The sequence below is a fragment of the Populus nigra genome, chromosome 2 (genome assembly GCF_951802175.1).
Source record: "Populus nigra chromosome 2, ddPopNigr1.1, whole genome shotgun sequence".
In the NCBI taxonomy this organism is placed as follows: domain Eukaryota; kingdom Viridiplantae; phylum Streptophyta; class Magnoliopsida; order Malpighiales; family Salicaceae; genus Populus; species Populus nigra.
This window is the reverse complement of record NC_084853.1, coordinates 43,898,353-43,920,090: the sequence shown is the minus strand read 5'-3', so window position 1 is coordinate 43,920,090 and position 21,738 is coordinate 43,898,353. Positions and strand designations below refer to the sequence as shown.

At 33.9% G+C, this 21,738-nt stretch overlaps 3 protein-coding genes and 1 long non-coding RNA gene across 6 annotated transcripts; 3 read left to right on the top strand and 1 right to left on the bottom strand.

The window, feature by feature from the left end:
* Positions 1-1,988: 1,988 nt before the first annotated feature.
* Positions 1,989-8,759, top strand: LOC133682395 (NAD-dependent malic enzyme 59 kDa isoform, mitochondrial). Its single transcript, XM_062105725.1, has 19 exons — positions 1,989-2,338; positions 2,782-2,878; positions 3,270-3,388; positions 3,477-3,644; positions 3,807-3,935; positions 4,207-4,267; positions 4,414-4,517; positions 4,609-4,692; positions 4,823-4,929; positions 5,087-5,189; positions 5,478-5,585; positions 5,742-5,807; positions 6,173-6,245; positions 6,334-6,420; positions 6,599-6,653; positions 6,741-6,812; positions 7,349-7,411; positions 7,920-8,034; positions 8,424-8,759. The coding sequence occupies exons 1-19, from the start codon at positions 2,198-2,200 to the stop codon at positions 8,493-8,495; spliced, it is 1,824 nt and encodes a 607-aa protein (XP_061961709.1). The 5' UTR covers positions 1,989-2,197; the 3' UTR covers positions 8,496-8,759.
* A 149-nt stretch (positions 8,760-8,908) lies between these two features.
* On the top strand, positions 8,909-11,152 carry LOC133682396 ((+)-neomenthol dehydrogenase-like). Of its 3 annotated transcripts, none has more exons than XM_062105726.1 (5): positions 9,160-9,830; positions 9,898-10,147; positions 10,241-10,318; positions 10,439-10,615; positions 10,719-11,152. In XM_062105726.1, the coding sequence occupies exons 1-5, from the start codon at positions 9,778-9,780 to the stop codon at positions 10,725-10,727; spliced, it is 567 nt and encodes a 188-aa protein (XP_061961710.1). In that variant the 5' UTR covers positions 9,160-9,777; the 3' UTR covers positions 10,728-11,152. The 3 variants fall into 3 exon arrangements, with proteins under 3 accessions (XP_061961712.1, XP_061961710.1, XP_061961711.1); XM_062105727.1 differs by having other exon boundaries at positions 9,175-9,806; XM_062105728.1 differs by lacking the exon at positions 10,719-11,152 and having other exon boundaries at positions 8,909-9,830; positions 10,408-10,502.
* Positions 11,153-11,896: 744 nt separating this feature from the next.
* LOC133681336 (uncharacterized) lies at positions 11,897-13,238 on the bottom strand. Its single transcript, XR_009836499.1, has 2 exons — positions 12,592-13,238; positions 11,897-12,268 (listed from the first exon to the last, which is right to left on the bottom strand). It is a non-coding gene; the product is annotated as an uncharacterized LOC133681336 (long non-coding RNA).
* A 2,462-nt stretch (positions 13,239-15,700) lies between these two features.
* On the top strand, positions 15,701-17,801 carry LOC133682399 ((+)-neomenthol dehydrogenase-like). The gene is made up of 5 exons (XM_062105732.1): positions 15,701-15,804; positions 15,883-16,132; positions 16,215-16,292; positions 16,571-16,747; positions 17,194-17,801. The coding sequence occupies exons 1-5, from the start codon at positions 15,770-15,772 to the stop codon at positions 17,572-17,574; spliced, it is 921 nt and encodes a 306-aa protein (XP_061961716.1). The 5' UTR covers positions 15,701-15,769; the 3' UTR covers positions 17,575-17,801.
* The last annotated feature ends 3,937 nt before the right edge of the window (positions 17,802-21,738 follow it).

The window sequence follows — 21,738 nt, the reverse complement described above, 5'->3', positions numbered from 1 at the left end:
TGTCGTCGGGTGTGAAAGCTTGTTAAATAGTAACAGTTACCAGATCGCAGCAGAAAACCTCTCTAGCTACGGGTGGGTGGCTCAGGCTGTGAAGAAGGGCTTCCAAGCGATCTCATGCAAAGGTGGTCAGGACTCTTTATTTCAGGTGCAAGTGACCTTCTCCATGTGTCGCCCTCGACCACAAATAAAATGTCGAAATTGAGATGAGGACAACCTTTCCTCGTAATGAAGGAAAACCAGGGACAAATGAGCAAAAGACCATCATCACTTTGCCGCAACTGGGAAAATGACCAAAAAGGTGTGCCTTTCGGAGTGTTTGGTGCTTTGGTTGTATTTGTTTTAAAAGATTTTGAATTTTTTTTGTTTTAAATTAATTTTTAATATGTATTTTTAAATTATTTTAATGTTAAAAATAAATAAATCAAATATTATTTTCATGCTTTTACAAGCATAAAATATTTTGAAAAATAATTTCAATAACTATTCCAAACACCTATGAAGTACTTTTTGCGATGACTATTCATTAGGCAGGTGAGGAAGGAGTTTTTGCGCTGTGAATTTTGAAAAATAATTTCTATAAATATTCCAAACACCTATGAATTACTTTTTGCAATGACTATTCATTCGGCAGGTGAGGGAGGAGTTTTTGAGCTGTGAATTTAGTGAATATTTGAGAACGTGATAGTTTTTTGTTTTTAGAAACGAATTTTTATAGTGATTTTTTATAATTTTAATAGACTGATATAAAATAAAATAAAATTATTTTGATATATTTTTAAATAAAAAATATTTTTAAAAAACATTATATACAAAAACACAAACTTATAATTCTTCAATGTTTCAACGTATTTGCACTATATTTCAGGAACAAGATGGATCAAAGGTGAAAGATAACACAATAGAATGATCAATGATGCGATCTATTTGGGTGAGACTCCAAACAATCAGATGCCTATGATCCAAAGTTGCTGCCTGGCAGCTGAAATTGACTGCAAGCCTGGGGTTCTCATTCAGCGGTCAAACAGTCCCAGCTACGTCGCAAAAAGATGATTAAAAGAAATAGAACTGTGAAAAAGGAAATATGCGGAAAAAAGTTAAGTGGCGATGGAAGATGATGGTGGGATATTCTTGACCTCCTCGGAACAAAATCTACAACATCTCAAGTATTAATACCTTGTCGATATATAAAAAAAAAAGAAAAAGAAAAGGAAACAATTGAACTTTTTTACACGGAATCCACACGACGAAACCTACCCAGGTGCGCCCAAGCTAGATCTTATTTATGCTTTATTTTATTCTTCCAACAGCATGGACTTTTAAAAATTAATAAATTTATTTATTTTTAAATTAATTTTTAAATATTTTTATATCATGTGCTATTACTGAAAATAAATTTTAAAAGATAAAAAAAATATTTTAAATTATTTACAAATAAAATTTATTTTACAAAACAACCTTACCGTACTCTGAAAAAGACACCTCTGGTCCACCCTTTGTCGGAGACGTGGATGCATGAACGAGGATTGACATTTTCTTTGTAGGGCAGGAAAAGAAAGGGGTTTATATTTCCAGAACAGCCCATAAATGATCAGATAAACCAATCTGGCGCTTAATATTTCTAGTAAATACACTTTGATCCCGATATAATAGCTTTCCCAGCACTCTTTATTTATAGGAATGTCTTGCTCCATGAAAATTGTTCCACATATATGCCTAAAATAAAAATAAAAAAGGAAAAAGAAAATCAAGTGTTAACCAAAATATCTGAATCCACGTGGCAGGAATCGACAGGAGACTCGCCCGCTTAAGTGACCGTAACCTACCCGATTCAAAGCCAATCCACCCACGTGCTACCGGCCCCCGGTCACTTAAATTCCAACACATGCCCTTCCTGCCCGTTATATCACCGGGCAGCCTCCCCTTTCACAGGCTGATATAAAAAAAATAAAAAATATTATTTTAATATATTTTTAAATAAAATAAAATACTTTCATGACACGAAGTGAATAATAATTTATCAACTCATTATGAACAGACCTCAAGCGTGGACTTGGTTGAATTATTATTATTATTATTAATACCAGTCAATATTTGAGATGCTGTGAAGCTCTTTTCTTTTTTCTTTGTTTTTTAGATTTTTCGATTCAGCTAGCAAGGTCTGCGAAGTTCTAGATTTGATTGAATCGAGGGAAAAATAATGTGGAGGGTAGCGCGATTTGCGGCGTCGAATGTGCGTAGTTCGTCGCAGCGGCGGTTTTTCTCCGCGGCTGCGATTCCTGGTGCTTGTATTGTTCATAAACGTGGCGCTGATATCCTTCATGATCCTTGGTTCAATAAGGTTAACATTTCTTTATTTTTATTTGTAATGGTATTTTCAAGATGGTTGTTCTGCTACTCTGTTCCTCCTTGATCTTTCTTTTTAGTTTACTAGTTGTTTTAGCAAGAAAAAGAAGATTAAGATTTAGTAGAATTCGTGAGTTGTAGCGAATCTGAGATTCTGATTTAGCTGAATAATACAATACTGTGATACATTGAAGTTTTTAATTAGGTTTTCTGCTTAGATTGAATCTCGCAATTTCTATTTTTTTTCCCTTTACTTCTGGAGTTGGATTTGTTGAAGTAACCTCATATCTTCTTGAAATCCTAGACTTTTAAATGTAATATTTTTTTTTGTGAACCAGTTTAATACTAATTGCTGTTCACAAAATAAAATCTTTTAATTTTTATTTGATTTTACTTTTCAAATTTTCATGGTTTCTGGTTTTTTTTTTTTAAGAGCAGGATACAGGATTTCCTTTGACTGAAAGGGATCGACTAGGACTACGTGGTTTGCTTCCACCACGTGTTATATCCTTTGAGCAACAATATGATCGTTTTAGTAAGTTTAATACTGACCTCCGTAAAGTTGTTAGTATCTGCTTTTCGCTTAAGTAAAATAAAGCTAATGTGGTTATAGAATTGTAAATGTGGATTAAGTTGAAAAATATAAATTGATGAGTGGAATAATCGATCAATCCACAATAAAATTTCCTCTGAGATCTCATAATTCATGAATTAACTAATCAGTCAATTAGTTAGGCTGTTAAATACAAAGTGCAGTAACTTTTGCGAAACATGTTTATTGGAATCATTTGATGTCTCCTCTTTATAACTGGAATTTTGAGGAAAGCTTTTCTGTTTTCTTTTTTGCTGCTCCATCTCTTTAAATGAATGGTCTCAGTTTGGCACTTTAACTAACATTATTAAGTTTTTTGTGTTTTGGTTTTTAGTGGAATCATATAGGTCCCTTGAGAAGAATACTCAGGGCCAACCATACAGTGTTGTCTCCTTAGCAAAATGGAGGATCTTGAATCGACTACATGACAGGAATGAGACATTATACTACCGAGTAAGTTCCGTTGCAAATCTCATCTTGAAAATATTAAAATCCATTTGAAATTTAATGTGCTTTACTTTTTATGTCTTTTCCTCTCCAGGTTCTCATTGATAATATCAAAGATTTCGCTCCCATTATATACACTCCAACAGTAGGGTTAGTATGTCAAAATTACTCAGGATTATTTAGACGCCCACGTGGAATGTATTTTAGTGCAAAGGATAAGGGAGAGATGATGTCAATGATCTACAACTGGCCTGGTCAACAGGTACTCAATGAATCTTGAATGAGTGTGGCAAATAATACAGAATCTTCCTTTTGCCTCTCTTCCTTATTGGAGATTTGTCATTGATAGAGTAATGAAGATTGTGTTTTACTCTATTCATTATACCATAGGACCATAGGTTTAAATTCCATTTGTGTGGTGCAGGTAGACATGATAGTCCTCACTGATGGCAGCCGTATTCTCGGCCTGGGTGATCTTGGAGTTCAAGGAATTGGAATACCTATTGGAAAACTTGATATGTATGTTGCTGCTGCTGGTATCAATCCACAGAGAGTATGTACCCCTCTTACTCTCCCTGCTGGTTTTCTGTGTGTACTTATTAGCTCTGTTTAAATATTTATATATAGAATTTGCTGTTACTATGCTTGTTTTTATCTGCATGTATAAAGATATATTATGAATGACCCAGCTGTATGTGGTTGAAGATCTGGAGTCTCTTTAACTTTAGAAACTATATTTAATTCTACTCATTATGATATATTATTTGCTTTGTTACTTAATCTGTTACCACTTGTAGTACTGAACCTATGTTCATGGCTAACAGATACTCCCAGTTATGTTAGATGTTGGTACTAACAATCAAAAGCTGCTTGAAGACCCTCTTTGTGAGTAAAGCATGCGAGTTCATACCATTCCATCCCTTTTGGATCATATTAATTTATTGTTTTTTTTTTAAAGAATGAACATATTATATGAAGTGCCTTTTGAATCTGCTCTTTCTAGCAAAAAACCTTATGATTTGTTTTCACAGATTTAGGACTTCGACAACCTAGGCTGGAAGGAGAAGAGTATCTATCGATTGTTGATGAGTTCATGGAAGCTGTTCATACTCGCTGGCCCAAAGCCATTGTACAGGTATTGCCTTTTTTTGAGAGTGTCACTTTTTTTTTCAATAGTGTGTGGTCTCATTCATGCCACTAACTTGATGATTTGGAAAATGTGCCAGTTTGAAGATTTTCAGATGAAGTGGGCTTTTGAAACACTGCAAAGATACCGTAAAAGGTTTTGCATGTTTAATGATGATGTACAGGTGAGTACTGAGTACTTGCTGTTGCATGCCAGTATCTTATAACGTGGAGCATGTAATTTATTGCCTAGGGCCATACACTATCGTGGATGATCTGCAGTTATGGAAACTGTGCTTACTTTTGATGTTTTAGGGAACTGCTGGTGTTGCACTTGCTGGATTACTGGGAACTGTGAGAGCCCAAGGCCGACCATTGTCTGACTTTGTTAATCAAAAGATAGTAGTAGTGGGTGCCGGGAGGTACTTGCAGAAAATCATTGACTTTCTCATCTTTTTAACACCCACCCCCCAAAAAAAAAAGAAAAAAAAGAAAGTAATGAGCGTACAATGGTTTTTCTATTGCTTGCATGTGCTAATCATTTGCATTATTTTACATTTTCTTTTTTCCTTCTTACAGTGCAGGGCTTGGTGTCCTTACCATGGCAATACAGGCTCTTTCTAGAATGTCTGGGAACAATGAAATGGCTGCAAAGAATCAATGTTATCTACTTGATAAAGATGTAAAACACTACACTTTTCTTTATGACTGCAGCATTTGCGATATCTTCTCTGACATGCCATCAGGTCTTTATCCTTGATAAATGGATCAGAGATCTGATGGCTTTATGAGATTATTATACTGGAGGCATAATATTAGTGATTTTTTTGATGTTGGTTAGCGAGGAGAATAAATAGATGTTATTTATGATCAGTGGCTATTTGTTGATAGGTGTGTGATTGAAATGTCATCTGCATGCATGGCGTCATTCACTAAATTATGTTTGAGAAATAGATTTGTCTGTATGCAGGGTCTCATCACAAAAGAGAGGAAAAATCTTGATCCAGCTGCAGCACCCTTTGCTAAAGACATAAAAGATGTTGAAGGACTTAGGGAGGGAGCTAGTCTACTTGAAGTGGTAAAACTTACTAGAACTTAAGGCAGAAATTTTATGACCTATGTGGAAAGGAGAAGCATAATGTTTACCTGCTCTACCTCGGAATTATACTCTGTAAATTTGTGTACTATTTTTTTTTGTTAGAGTTCTAGTTGCTGACAGCTAAATCCTGTTCAGGTTAAAAAGCTGAAGCCCCATGTGCTTCTTGGTTTGTCTGGAGTTGGTGGGATCTTTAATGAACAGGTAAGGTCCTTGGTCGTTTCTTTTCCTTCACTGTTCTTCATAATTAGCTGTTACTGATGTTTGATGCAGTATTGCCTTGCTTATGACTGGCAGGGGTTCGACTGTCTTTATGGCATTAGTTTTACAACCGTGTTCAGACAAATGAGTTCAACCTGAATTAAAATAAAATACTGAATGAATATTGTTTTATCCCATCTTCTTTAGAAAAGAACTTTGAACTACCCGCAAACATGGCCCTTACTAGGAGCTTAGTAAGTTAGTTTCCATACAGTCCCCAAGTACAAAAATGAGCAATGTTGCTGTCAAATAATTATGCATTCACTGTTACCCTTCCATCTATCTTAATATTGATTGGAATGAATCAGGTGCTCAAGGCCATGCGAGAATCAGATTCACCTAAACCTGCTATTTTTTCCATGTCAAACCCCACGATGAATGGTTTGCCTCGGCAATCCCCACAAACTTGCAGAATTTACGATGGCTGCTAGATTTTTTTTGTTGACTGTCTGTGTTTTCTATGGAACAGCTGAATGCAACGCTGCTGATGCTTTCAAGCATGCTGGACCGAATATAGTTTTTGCAAGTGGAAGCCCTTTTGAAAATGTTGATCTAGGTACATTACTTTTGTATTGTTGTTTATTTTGTTTGGAAGTCTTTTGACAGAATATAATGATGATCTAGAAGCATTTTTCCTGTTTCTCTATGTAATAAAAAGTTCATTCTAAATCATGGTTTATTCAATTCTGACTTCAATGATTTATCACCTTCAACGATCATTTATGTGTTTGCAGGAAATGGAAAAGTAGGACATGTAAATCAAGCAAATAATATGTACCTGTTTCCTGGGTTCGTGTCTCTCTGGTTTTACTCTTTGACTTTTGCCAACCAGGCTTAAATAATGAAGTTATATATAATTTTATTTCCTATTTTCAGGATCGGTTTGGGAACTCTTCTCTCAGGTGCTCACTTTATAACTGATGGAATGTTGCAAGCAGCTGCTGAATGGTATGGACATGATAATTTGCTCACTTGCCTCCTTTCCCTAACCTGAAACTGTTTTGCTTTATTTGAAAGAACTGTAATTGTTACTGTAGAAAGGTCCCTACTCATTATGATGCAAACTGATGCGTTGTCCTATCATTTTCAAATAATAAGCTGGCTGCCTAATTTTGGTGTTACCCCTGCATCTTGTATTTTTGGATTGATAGATCTATAAGTTGGTATAAACTTTATGATTTACAACTCTCTCATCCTTTTGCATTATGATATCTATGCTTTGATAGTTTTAATAAGCTGTCATATGATTCATGCTCATCTAGATGCTTCCAGAATTATTTATTTAGTTGATTTTCTTAAACATCTACTATTGGTGAACACAAATTACCTTCATAATAAAAACCTGGAAAACATAACACGTTCATCTAAAGTTCTGCAAGTTCTCATTAATGTTAGGTTGATATTTTTTACCATGTTTCTGATTATATCACTTGGCTTGAAGTTTCTATTCCCTTTAAATTGCTGATACGATTTAATTTGTACAGCCTTGCTTCATACATGACGGATGAAGAAATCCAAAAGGGCATATTGTACCCATCTATTGATAGGTAATGTTTTCAGATGTTAGGTGGTTACATTATTTTTTTTTTGTTTGGTGGGGGGGGGGGGGGGGATTTCTTCCTGCATTTTGCCTTTTGGAATATTAAGTCTTGCACAACTGCAACCGGCATATTTATAGCATTTATACAAGTTTGCAGACAGTATAATTCTGCAAACCATATCATCTTCCTTTTGGTTCATGTTATGCTAAAAAAACTCATTTTCTACTTGTTGCTTATTGCTGGAATTTGAGCAGCCAATCATTCCATGTAAGGGCAAGGATGGAAGCATATTATCATTTGCTTTCTATCATGGTTTAGATAAACATCATGTAATTAAACTTGAGAGGTAGATTGACAATGGATATTGGATATTAGCTTTCATATTGTAATAAAGTGCAACTTATTTGTGGCCAACACCCATGGTTGCCTTGCCTTACTGGGCAGTTCTCATCATCAAAAAAAAAGTTATGATATAGGCGTGTTGTTGACCGATGCCATATTTTTAATTATGCAGTATTCGACATATTACAGCAGAGGTTGGGGCTGCTGTTGTGCAAGCAGCTGTTGAAGAAGACCTGGCAGAAGGACATGGTGATGTAGGCCCCCGGGAGCTCAAGCACATGTCAAAAGTATGTGTCATTACTGAGTAAATGCAATCCTTTTGATAAAAATATGGCCAGTAAAATGCAATTCTATTTTAAATGAACTTATGTTGAAGTAATATGAGAAGTGTTAAACAAATAGAGGAATGAATATATGCAAATATAAACTCCTTTTCTTTGTTATATATATAAATAAACGCCTTCAGATTTATGATTTCTTTGTCAAAACTAATTGAGTATTTGCACTCTTAAGGCCTTGATACAAGGAAATTACCATCTATTCCTTACATACCTTGTATATAAATTATGTCTACAAGCCTTTACTTGTGAAACAACTCTGTAAGAATTATCTAATCAATTTTACCGTGTGAATGTTTTGAAGTATCTACTTATTATTGCTGTGATTTTGGATGCAGGAGGAGACTGTGGCATATGTCATGCAGAATATGTGGTTCCCTGTTTACAGCTCTCTTGTTCATGAGAAATAAGTCTCGACTCATCTTTTCCGCTGGGGGTAATTTTCTTCAAACCATGTCTGAAATGCTGCATCCAGCCACGATATTCTTGGTTTTATATTTCCCTGTGAACTCGTAATTTGCTAACTTCAGAAACAGAAGAAGGGCAAGTAATGGAAACAGGAACTCAATATTCTTCTATAGCTCATCTGCTTGAGCTTTGAATTGTTAATGTGAAGGTTTTATTTATGTGTAATACTGAGCTCATTTTCTTGAGGCAGTGTTGCAACTGATCAATTTTTCTTCCTTTTCTTTTTTGGGATTTTGTTTCTAAGATCGATTGCAGCGCAGTTTTCTTTTATTGATCTGATCATCAGATGGTGGGTTTGAATTGAACTGAGTTGAAGGGTAAGGGATTTTGAAATAAACCAGCTGTAGCTCTCAATAACCGAGTAAAATTTCGTTCTTACCCTGCTTATATTGAAAGGCCACTCGCGCGCCCTATGTTTCAATCTTGGTTGGTTGATTGCACTTCAATTTGTTCTATATATGAAAGTAAAAATTTCACCCAAACATGGGCTTCTCCCTTTAAGGTAGACTAGCTTTTCATTATTGGAAAGTAATGCACAAAAATTAAAAGCAAATTGCATCACTTAAAGAATAAGAACTTGAAAATAAAATTTAATTAGATAGAGAATTGCAAAACTCAATAAAACTTTACTGACTAAGAATTTTATAATACAAGCTAACTCTCTAGAAATTTAGATGCTTCTTCCTCTACTCAAGACTTTAATTTATAGTGTTGAGTACTCTTACAAAATATAAAATAAAATCTATAACCTGATAAGGGAATTGCCAATCAAAACATCCCATAAAACTAAGGAGTAAAGTACACGGGCAGGAGTCAGATTTCATGCTGACGTGAATAATTTGTGGAAAAAAAGGCAACGATTTCTGACTTCTGGGTAGGAGTCGTCGAACCATTGATGACATAGCAAGAAGATAGATAGTCTTGAGATTTGGAGAAATATTTTTTATAAGAAATTATGATACAAGAAATCCGGCCCGTGTCTATGGTTTGTCTCCTGTTTATGATTCTTACCGACTCTTCCAAGTTAATACCATTCCGCGCCTTCTCAGTAATTTCCTAGAAATTCTAATGCCAACACTGGCGGCTTGTGCGTAGTGGCTGCCAATGTCATGTTGGAAAGTGACACGTATCCGAATCAGCATATACGTGTGTGTGTGTAGACACGCAATTTGTTAAGGATTTATAAAGTCCTGCATTCATCTGTACGGCCACACCTCATCAGCCATGGCAGAAACATCCACTGCAACAAAGAGGCGAGCTCAACTTTGCATTTTCAGGCACTGCTTTGAACTCCTATCATGCTCTTAAGTCTCTAAATAACCACAAAGTCTTGATTTGTCTCAGATATGCAGTCGTGACAGGAGCAAATAAAGGGATCGGGCTGGAAATATGTAGGCAGTTGACTTCTCATGGGATTGTTGTGGTGTTGACAGCTAGAGATGAGAAGAGGGGCCTTGAAGCTGTTCAAAAGATGAAAGACTCTGGCATCTCTGATGATCTTGTGGTTTTCCATCAGCTAGATGTGGTTGACCCAGATTCCATTACTTCTTTGGTTGAGTTTGTCAAAACCAAATTTGGAAAACTTGATATCTTGGTGGGAAAACAAATTTATTGGATTCTAGGTCCTGTAATTTGTTGAACAATTGAATTCTTAAGTGCATTATGAGAAAATTGGAACCCTGTGCAGGTGAACAATGCTGCGATTAGTGGAGTTGTGCTAAATGCTGATGCTTTCCAAAGAGCCTTCGAGCTTTCTGGTTGTTGGGTAAGACTTTGGAATGATTTCAGAAAAAAAAGGAGATAAGTCCTAATTATTGTTTGTAATCGCCATTCTGTTGATATTGAATGTTACAGATGGCATAAGATTTTTCTTTGTAAAATGCAGCCAGACGGGGAGGAAGTGTGGAATGAAATTGAAACTCAAAGTTTTGAGTTGGCAGAACAATGCATCAAAACAAACTATTATGGGGTAAGAGGAATGGTTGAAGCTCTAACTCCACTCCTCCAGCTTTCTGATTCAGCAAGGATTATAAATGTTACTTCAAAATTGGGACTGTTGAAGGTAGTACTTAATAACCCTTTTTCCAGATCAGTTACGGAGTCTAGAAATCTGGCTGAATTGTTTCTCTTGAATGATAACATTTCTTGCGTTTCACTGGAGATAGAATAGATGAAATTTTGAAGGAGTTTCTAAAAGATTTCAAGGAAGGGTTGCTAAAAACCAAAGGTTGGCCGACTCAACTCTCTGCCTATACTGTTGCTAAAGCTGCCATGAATGCCTACACTAGGATTCTCGCCAAAAGGTACCCGAATTTCCATGCCAATTGTGTCTCCCCTGGCTATTGCAAGACCGACTTAAGTACCAATACCGGCTACTTCACCGCCGCAGAAGGAGCTGAAGGTGCTGCGAGGTTGGCACTGCTGCCTGATGGTGGGCCTTCTGGTTTTTGCTTTTTGCAGAAAGAAATGCTGACCTATTTTTGAAAGAAGACGAGACATTATAGAATCGTCGTGTGATAATGGAACCGCAAGTATTAAAATTTCAAGTTGTTGATGTATTTTCCCACCAAGGCAGAATAATATGAACATTTTGTCAACATGCGGATGGAGTCGCAGTTTGTGCTATGTTTTATTTATCAGGATTGGTGTCCTATAACCTCAAAGGGTTGTCTTGGTGGTTAAGTAGATTTGCTCCCTAGATTTCTTAGATTCAAGTTTTGAGACCAACACTCACAAAATCTTACCAAATTTATCTGAATACACCTGGCCAATATGGATGTTATGCTTTTACTGGCCTGAGGTTCAGCTTACCACTGAAAAAGAAAGAAAGAAGGAAGGATTGATGTCCTCTGGCAGATGCAATCCTGTTATTGCTCGTGTCCGAAATCCTGGAAACCTAACACTTAGCCAGACTTTAGAATGAGTGAATAATTTTGTTAGATATAGAGTTCTACAGGATTGTGTGCTGGCGAACTAAACTTGGTTTTATGCTGAACCTATGCGCTTGAATATCAACTAAGCAAGTGAGGCAGGCCTCTAGCCATCCTAAAGTTTGATGATGCTGGACAACTTTGATAATTGTTAGGATTAGAGCTTAAAGATCAATGGAACTAACTTGTGAAATAGAGGTGCTGCTTGTCACTAGTAGGGAGAAAAAGCCAGCCGCTAACAGCACCTTCATCAAGAAACAATCTAAGATCCTCAATCTTAAGTTTCCCGTGGTAGCGGCTAACAATAATGGCTGATTTCTCTGTTAATTCCTGTGAGAAATTAACCATTAAACATCGATGTTTCAGTCATACATCGAATAAGAAGAATGCTGATATACAATGTCCTGAAAGTGTAAACCATCAACATCAAGTCATTTCTCACTGAAGAAAGTAGGTTGCTGGAGAAACTGACAGATTAGGGCTAACAGTTTCAGCACATGAAAGTCCTTGCAATTTTTAGAAAAAATAAAATAAAAGAAAAAATTTATACAAGGTACCGAACAATCACTTTTGGGTTTATCCCAAAACACTTTTCCTCCCACTAAGAGCCTCTATCTTTGGCGCCTTAGCTGTTCATCTACACTGTTCCCTTTCTCTAAACTAGCATGCACGGCAATTAAATTACTGTGTTTTAACTCCTTCTTCATCCTCCATACACAAATCAGTCATCCTGGGAAAGAAAATTGCACAATATTATGAAACCCACGAAGCTTCATCCATCGTCCCTATAAGAAACCGCCTTCCGTTAAATCTATCTCAATACAAAATTTAGTTCAATAAGATCACAACATTAATCATATCGAATCCAAAACAACATCAAAGCTTATAGATGCAAGAATCTAAAAATCTCAATCCTTCACCATACCAATCAAAAATATATCCATTATGCAAGACATTAAGGAACTAAGAATCGAAAGACTCAAAAATACAATCTACTCAGTCCAAAAACTGATAAACCAAACGCCCATTTCACACTGAACAACTAAAAACCAATATCATAATAATAATAATAAAATAATCATAGAAAGCTAAAAAGAGCAAAACATACCAGAGGATCCATGAGGGAAGCCATAGGAAGTGAAAGTGGGGAACCACATGTGACAACAAATTGAAAATATGAGAGTTGTGATGCCCACAATTAAAATAAAAGGGGTCTATGTATTTAACCAACATGAGAGATTATGTGATGAATGTTCCCAACATTTGAGAATGAGTAGATGATTTTGATGGACAAAAAACTAAGGGGATGTTTAATTTTGAGTTTCAAACTGCTTTTTATCCCCAAAAAAAATGTTCGAAACTCAAAACCAACGGATCTTAAGCATATTGTTTGTAATGCGCTTCAGTATTAACCACAACGTGTTTCCATTTACACATATCATTAAACCAACGGTGCGTGCGGCAGCCATCGACCTCCGTTGGACAGCCTTTCTCGTTATAATTCCATTCGTCTTGGCAACTTCTTTTTTCAAGGCAACAAATGTACAAGAAGGAGGTTCATTTTGGCACCAACAACTCAGTTTTTTTTCTTTTCTTTCTCTGTTTTTTTCTCTTATTTTTCCTTAATTTCTACATTTTACTCTCTTCAAAATAGCAAAGCAATTTATCATTTGTACATGGATATTAAATTTAATCTTTAATCTATATTTTTTTTATATTATTTTTTAACATTAAGCTATCTAGAAATTGAATTTTATATATATTTTTAATTTTTTTATTAAGTTATCTCCGTATCATAAATCTCCGGACTCACTGAATACCCTGTAAACCTAGTAGACAGGTAAGATATCGCGGGAATGACAAACTTGCACATTGAGTCTTGAATTCAGATAACAAAAACAAGGAAATCTTGCTTTTGCCGCTGGATCAGAAGGCTCGGTACTCTATGTATTATACTATTAGTTATAAGTGAGAAGCATATAAATGGTCCAACAATAATATCTTTATTTTGTTATTTTTCTAAGCAATGCTGTCCGTTCAATGTAAGTGGTGAATCTATGGACACGCAATCAATTTTATATGAGTTATGAAAAGACTAGATGGCGTGCTCCTATTTAATATTATTATATTTATAAACTAATATTAAATAAATTATAAATAATAAAGGTAGGATTGAGCTAATATTTCATGAAAAAAAAAAGTTATATTGATAATTAAAGATTTAAAGATTAAATAAAATAAGTTATAGTAATATATGGTGTTTTATGAGAAAAATTATAGTAATTTCTCCACATGATTTAGCTTTTCTATTAATAAAAAGAAAAAAAATTACAAAGCTAAATTTTCAACTAACTCATTATTAAAAAAATAAAATCGAAAAAGATTGTTTTGAAAAAAACCATAAAAAAACAAAAAAACCATGTGGAAAAACACTGTAGCAATTCACAGTGTTTTGTGAGGAAAACTACAGTGCTTTCCTCACATGATTTAGCCTTACTTGTAATTATAATATTAAAAAAATAAAATCGACAAAGAAAATTTTAAAAAAAATATAACAAAAAAACCACGTGGAGAAACAGTATAGCAATCCATAGTGTTTTGTGAAGGAAACTACAGTGTTTTCCCCAATAAAATCAACAAAGATAATTTCATAAAAATATCATAACAAAAAAACAAAAAAACCATGTGAGAAAACACTATAGCAATCCATAATATTTTAAAGAAAAAAATTACAAAACTAAATTTTTAACCAGTTCAATATTAAAAAAATAAAATCAACAAATATAATTTTTAAAAAAATCATAACAAAAAAATGATATGGGAAAACACTGTAACAATCCATAATGTTTTAAAGATAAAAAATATAAAGTTAAAATCTCAACCAGCTTAATATTAAAAAAATAAAATCGACAAAGACAATTTAAAAAAAATAAAAAAAACAAAAAGAAAAATCATGTGGGGAAAATACTGTACCAATCCACAGTATTTTGTGAGGAAAGCTACAGTGCTTTCCTCACATGGTGCTCTATGTAAAAAAAATAAAATTGATAAAGATAATTTTACAAAAAATCATAACAAAAAAAAACAAAAAAAACCTTGTGGGGAAACATGTAGCAATCCATAGTGTTTTGTGAGGAAAACTACAGTGTTTTCCCTACATGATTTAGCCTTACTTGTAATTATCTATAATTATCAATTTTAAAAAAAAATAAAAAATGATAATTTTGAAAAAATATAACAAAAAAAAACCATGTGAAAAACATTGTAGCAATTCATAATATTTTGTGAGGAAAGCTACCGTATTTTCTCTACATGATTTAGATTTATTGTAATTGTAAATGTAAATGTAATTCCTAGCTAACTTAATATTAAAAAAAATAAAATCGATAAAGATAATTTTAGAAAAAATTATAAAAATAAAAAAATATGTAGAAAAATACTATAACAATTTATATTATTTAAAATCGATAAAGATAATTTTAGAAAAAATTATAAAAATAAAAAAATATGTAGAAAAATACTATAACAATTTATATTATTTAAAAAAATTATAAAATTAAATTCTCAACTAACTTAGTATTAAAAAAAATAAAATAAATAATTTTTTTTAAAAAAAAACACCTTGTGGAAGATATTATCGCAATACACAGTGTAAAGAAAGATAAAGTACTTCCATTTACTTGTCGGCGGTGAATATTTGAACACACAATCAATTGTACATGAGCTATGAAAAGATAGACTCAAGAACTATTCATATACAAAACCATTATAATACATAAAATCCCTCAATTAAAATCTAGGTTTATAGAATTAAAAGAAACAATAATCTTTGAATTGAAATTTATGAATATCTATATCTAAAACTCTGATATGATATATATGCAATTATTTAATTATAAACATAAATAATCAAATATAAAATATAATGTGGATGGTCTTAAAATTTCATAACAAGTCCTTTTAAATGTGATTTCATGAAAGGAATTGTGTAATTTCTTTTCTAACCCTCAATTCCTTATGCATGTTTCTGAATTACGGGGTAGATATGATTAATTTCTGAATAGACTAATAAGTTTTACGTAATTATTAAATAGAAAAATTACTTTTCAAATTAACTAATTATAAGATTTTTGTAATAATATTTATTAATTATCTCATTCACGCGGCCACATGGGAAAGTGAAGACTGTAAGAATCTATTTAAATCTTCTTACAATCTGTTAAGAGAGTCATTAAGTTCTGAGTTCTTTTTAAAATCATCTCATAGCCATCTTCATATTTTCAGCCATGGCTCAAGAGTCCAGTACCATTCACGCGAAGAGGTGAATGTTATGCTTCTTTTTTTCTTCTTCTTCTTTCGTTAAGAAAATCCTGACTTCTTTAAAGTGTCTCTGTCTCAGGCATGCAGTTGTGACAGGAGCAGAAAAGGGGATTGGATATGAAATATGCAGGCAGTTAGCTTCTAATGGGATTTTGGTGGTGTTAACAGCCATCGATGAGAAAATGGGTCTTGAAGCTATTCAAAAGCTGAAAGACTCTGGTATCTCTGATGATCTTGTGGTTTTCCATCAACTTGACGTGGTTGATCTCAATAGTATCGCGTCGCTTGCTGAATTTGTGAAAACCAAATTTGGAAAACTTGATATCTTGGTATATATGAAGTAACGAATTTCTTGGATTGTAATCATCTGATTTTTTTTGTTTATCTCATAATTTTTGGAACCTTGTGCAGGTGAACAATGCTGGGATTAATGGAGTTGCACTGAAGGCTGACGCTTTTAAAAGAGCCTTTGAACAATCTGGTGATTTTGTAAGTCTTTATTTTGAAATGACTCCAGGAGGAGGACGCAAGTCATAAACTAATCACTAGTACTATAGATCTTCCGAGAGGTCAATGCCTGTGCTGGCTATATTTACATGATAGACCAGCAATCAGACATTGACAATAATTGTTGCTTTTAATCATCATTTTGTGAATATTGAGGTTATTTAGATAGAAAATTAAGTAGATCTTACAATTGTTGTTGTGGATATGTTTTTTTTTTTTGAAGCGTTAAAAAGGGTATAAATTCTTTTGTGTAAATGCAGCCAACTGGAAAGCAAGTGTGGGCTGAAATTGGGACTCAAAGTTATGAGATGGCAGAACAATGTGTGAAAACAAACTACTATGGTGCAAGAGGAATGGTAGAAGCACTTGCTCCCCTCCTACAGTTGTCTGATTCACCAAGGATCGTAAATGTCTCTTCGATGCATGGGCTTTTAAAGGTACAGGACTGTCTTTCAAGAATGAAATCTTGGTACTTTGATCCAGATTGAAATTAGTAGTTTCTTATTTTGGAATTTGGCCGAGTTATCTCTTCCTTTTCGAGAAAACCTGAATTCGACTTCAAGACTGGTTAATGTGAAGTAACGTTTCTATGACTTCTTACTATGAATTATCTTGCTTTTTGGATGGCAGTTTCCTAGAACACAACTCCTAGAAGAAACAATTTTCCTTGTCAATCTCTATGTGTCATATCTTTCCGAGCCTGGTAATTAAGTGCAAAGTACTTGTTTCCTGTGTTCGCTCCAAAGAATTAGCATTATAGGGATATATAATCTTGTATCTACTATCCTTTGAATTTGTGTTTCATTTAGCACAGACTATAGCACGTAGTTGTAGCGTTTTTACATGCAGTCTAACCCAAGTTTTTCCTTGCTATGCGGCTTAGAACATAAACAATGAATGGGCAAAAGGATTGCTGAATGATGTTGAAAATCTCGATGAAGATAGAGTAGATGAGGTTGTGAACGAGTTTCTTAAAGATTTTAAGGAAGATTTGCTGGAATCCAACGGCTGGCCAACTTATCTGTCTGCCTATATTGTTTCTAAAGCTGCCATGAGTGCCTACACAAGGATTCTGGCCAAGAAGTACCCCAGTTTCTGCGTGAACTGTCTCTGCCCTGGCTATTGCAAGACTGACATAACTACCAATACAGGCATCTTCACCGCGTCTGAGGGAGCCGAAAATGCTGTGAGGCTGGCATTGCTGCCTGAAGGAGGGCCTTCTGGCTGTTTCTTTTCCCAGAAACAGATGCTGCCATGCTTTTGAATGAAGATGAATCATTATAATAACGGTGTACAAAGTGACAGCAAGACTTTGAAATTTTGCTGCTTGATGTATTTTCACTTCCAGGCAAGATAAACTGGAGTTATTGTCTGTGTGAGAGGTTGCATTTCATCTTCGTATTAAATAGCGGACCAGATTCATGTCTCATGGAATAAAATTCTGGTAATGCTCCAGTGAATAATATGGTAATTATTTAAACTCTTTTCCTCGGAATATGAATTGTTAATGTAGAAAGTTCATTTGGTGTGCCCTATTGTAACTTAATCCCCTCTTACAAAGACGCAGGATGTTCTTGTATAATATGGCAAATTAACACAAGGCTCAAGGCTCATAGAGATCGCGACTGGATGCCGTATTTTTTTCTTGTTCAAGTCGAGGATAGCATCCTAGCGTAATGTAACTGAATTACTGGAGAATGTTTCTGTAAAGAAATGACTTTCTATTTTATTCAGAAAGATCGGCAGAATGTTTGGAAGCAGGTATTAAACAAAAACTATGAGTTAGCAGAAGAGTGCCTGAACACGTCTACTATGGTGCTATAAGAACAGCGGAGAGGTGGGGGAAGATAGTGTAAAATAATAATATTTTTTATTTTTTACAAATGATAAATACTTTTTATACTGAGAGATAAATTTTTGTGATATATTAATATTAATAAAAAATAAATATTTTTTATGTAAGTATTAATGAGAGATAAACTCATAAAAGTGATTGAGCTTAGCTGCTTAGGTGACATGGCAATTGGCACACACTGGAGTCTACGGGGTGCTAGGCATGGCCCCAATAACAAGGTCCACGATCATAGTTTCAGTCCAATCCAATCCATGTTTTGAAAAGTCTATTTTGGATTTGCGCAGATGAAAAATATATATTTTTTAAAATAATAATAAATATTTGGTCCATCAGTTTATTAGGCCAACCCAACAATTTCCACATGACAGAATAGATTATTAGGAAAGCTGTGGGATGAAAAAGAAAGGTGACATGATCAAAAGATTGATGTTTTTTCTCAAATACAGGAGTGTTGAAATAATATAACTTGGCAAGACTGGAGTTGAACTACAAGGAGGTTAATTGTATAAATTATAAACAACAACAACAACAACAACAACAACAAGAAGTTAAAGAGAGTTTTGAAATGTGATATTGATTTAAGGATTAAACAAGGATAAAATAATTATCAAGGTTAGAGGATCCACTAATGGTATTTCAAACAAGTATAGTATAAACTTTTTTTATTACTCAACTGGAAACCATACACAAAGAAAGTTCTAATCGGATTATAAATTGTTAACATGATTACATTAGTTATCTTATTCGAATAATGCTAATACTTGTAAATGCTGTCAGGTATTCGTGATTATAACTTATGTTAACAACAAATTAAGTTCCTTTCATAGCACAAGTGTCGGTTATACCATACGGTTGGACTATGAAAGTGTCAAGTATTTGTTGTACCAAAGATTATACAACATAAATCTAGATTAACCATTTAACAAGCAAAGTATTAAAAGTGAACAAGATAACAAATATAAAACATGTTAGCATCAAACATTAAAGTTCATGGTGAGTTTATATTATACTTATTCTTATACCATTAGTGTAACCTTTTCAACTTGACATGATAAACTTAACTAAACATAATGAAAAAGAGAAACATAAATAAATAAGGAAAGGAAATGAAAAACATAAGCAAGAGATTAATATAAGCATTACAAAGAGAGAGAGAGCAAGAGCATGATCTTGATCTGAACACCAAGATGCCTAAATACATGGCAAATGCCTCCTTTTATAGGCCAAAATTCAGAACTATTGATTTGTTGACTAATTGATGAGTGGGTGGCCACATCTTGACTTGGTGACAATTCTTATCTTCTTGTCTGCCAAAAACGTCATTAATAACATCATAATTTGAATAGACTTAAATCATGAAAGTTCTAGGAAATTATCTCAGTTTTCCAGGGTAAACAATTGAGATCATTTGGACTTCTATAACTTGAGATATAGGTTGAACACTATTCAATGTCTGGGCTGTAGGATAGATTCAGACTTCTTCATTGTTGCTACAATTTAGACTTGAGAACGGCCTTGTTAAATCTTGGACTCCGCATGAAACTTGTAGGCCTATGTCTTACCTTTCCATCCATATAAAGTAGACCTAAATCCGAGATCTACAGCTCCAGAAATGACCCGATTACCGAACAATGTTCCAGTTTGGACTGCACCAACATCTCTTTTCTAAGTTTGGCCATCTCTTTGTCCTTTTAATTTCAACACTTCAACTCATCAATCAATTCTTTCATTTATGCGATAGGCCTGCATTTAAGATGAATATTTACCATAAATTAAATGTTTCTTATATTATTAGATATATTATTATAAAACATGCTTTAGTTAAGGAGTTATTGATACTTCAAGTGCAAAATGATAATATAAAACTTTAATAAAAATGCACTTTTAAGTACTAATCAAAAGGTTCCTATGAGAGATTATAGCAAAAAAAAAAAAAACCAAAAAACTGAGAAAATAAAAAAAATAACTGAAAAATCTGAATTGTGAAAAAAAAACTGATTAAAATTTTGAAAAAACCGATTGGTTCGGTTTGGTTTTATAAGCTTGAAACCGAAAAAACCAAACCAAACCCAAACCAAAAAAACCCAAACCGAACCAGAAAAAACCGAATCAAATCAGTTTGAACAATTTTTTGTCCTAAAAAACCGAATCGAACAAAAAACTGTCGGTTTGAACCGGTTTTTCTCTCCCTATACTGTTGCTAAAGCTGCCATGAATGCCTACACTAGGATTCTGGCCAAAAGGTACCAGAATTTCCATGTCAGTTATGTCTCCCCAGGCTATTGCAAGACCGACTTAAGTACCAATACCGGCTACTTCACCGCTGCAGAAAGAGCTAAAGGTGCTGTGAGGTTGGCACTGCTGTCTGATGGCGGGCCTTCTGATTTTTGCTTTTTGCAGAAAGAAATGCTGACCTATTTTTGAAAGAAGACGAGACACTATAGAATCGTCGTGTGATAATGGAACCGCAAGTATTAAAATTTCAAGTTGTTGATGTATTTTCCCACCAAGGCAGAATAATATGAACATTTTGTCAACATGCGAACAATCACCTTTGGGTTTATCCCAAAACACTTTTCCTTCCACTAAGAGCCTCTATCTTTGGCGCCTTAGCAGTTCATCTACACTGTTCCCTTTCTCTTAACCAGCATACACGACAATTAAATTAGAGTGTTTAACTCCTTCTTCATCCTCTATACACAAATCAGTCATCCTGGGAAAGAAAATTTCACAATATTATGAAACCCACGAAGCTTCATCCATCGTCCATATAAAGGACCGTCTTCTGTTAAATCTGTCTCACTACAAAATTTAGTTCAATAAGATCACAACATTAATCACATCGAATCCAAAACAACCTCAAAGCTTATAGATGCAAGAATCTAAAAATCTCAATCTTTCACCATACCAATAAAAAATATATCCATTATGCATGACATTAAGAAACTAAGAATCAAAAGACTCAAAAACACAATCTACTTGGTCCAAAACTGATAAACCAAACGCCCATTTCACACTGCCCACTATTTCAACATTAGTGATAAATATTTGGGTGACAATATATCATTTTGTTAATGGATCAATAATCATAAGATTGGTGCTGATATGTTCAATTAAAACTCTCTCTCTTTAAACTTTCTTTTTTTTTTGACAAAATATTTCAATTTCATATAGAAAGAAATTAAAATAATATATATTTAATTTTTTAAAAAAATTTATTTTGATATTAATACATTAAAATAATTTTTAAAAAAATTAATTTGAAATAAAAAATAAAATTTATATAAATAATATTTTAACCCAAATACCAAACATACTCTATGCCGTGACGTGCATTATCAGAGGAAAGAAAAAAATATGATAAATATGTAGGATGTGTTTGTTTATCGGAACCTGGTTTTTGGGAAATTACTTTCCAAATTTTCCTGTGTTTGTTTGCCTTTAGAAAAGTTGGTCAACGGAAAACACTTTCCGGTCAAATAAAAATTTGACTTAATTTTTAGGAAAGTGTTTTTTTTTCTATTTTGGGCGGAAAACACTTTCCGGAAGTTGTGAAAAATTTAGAAATGTTAT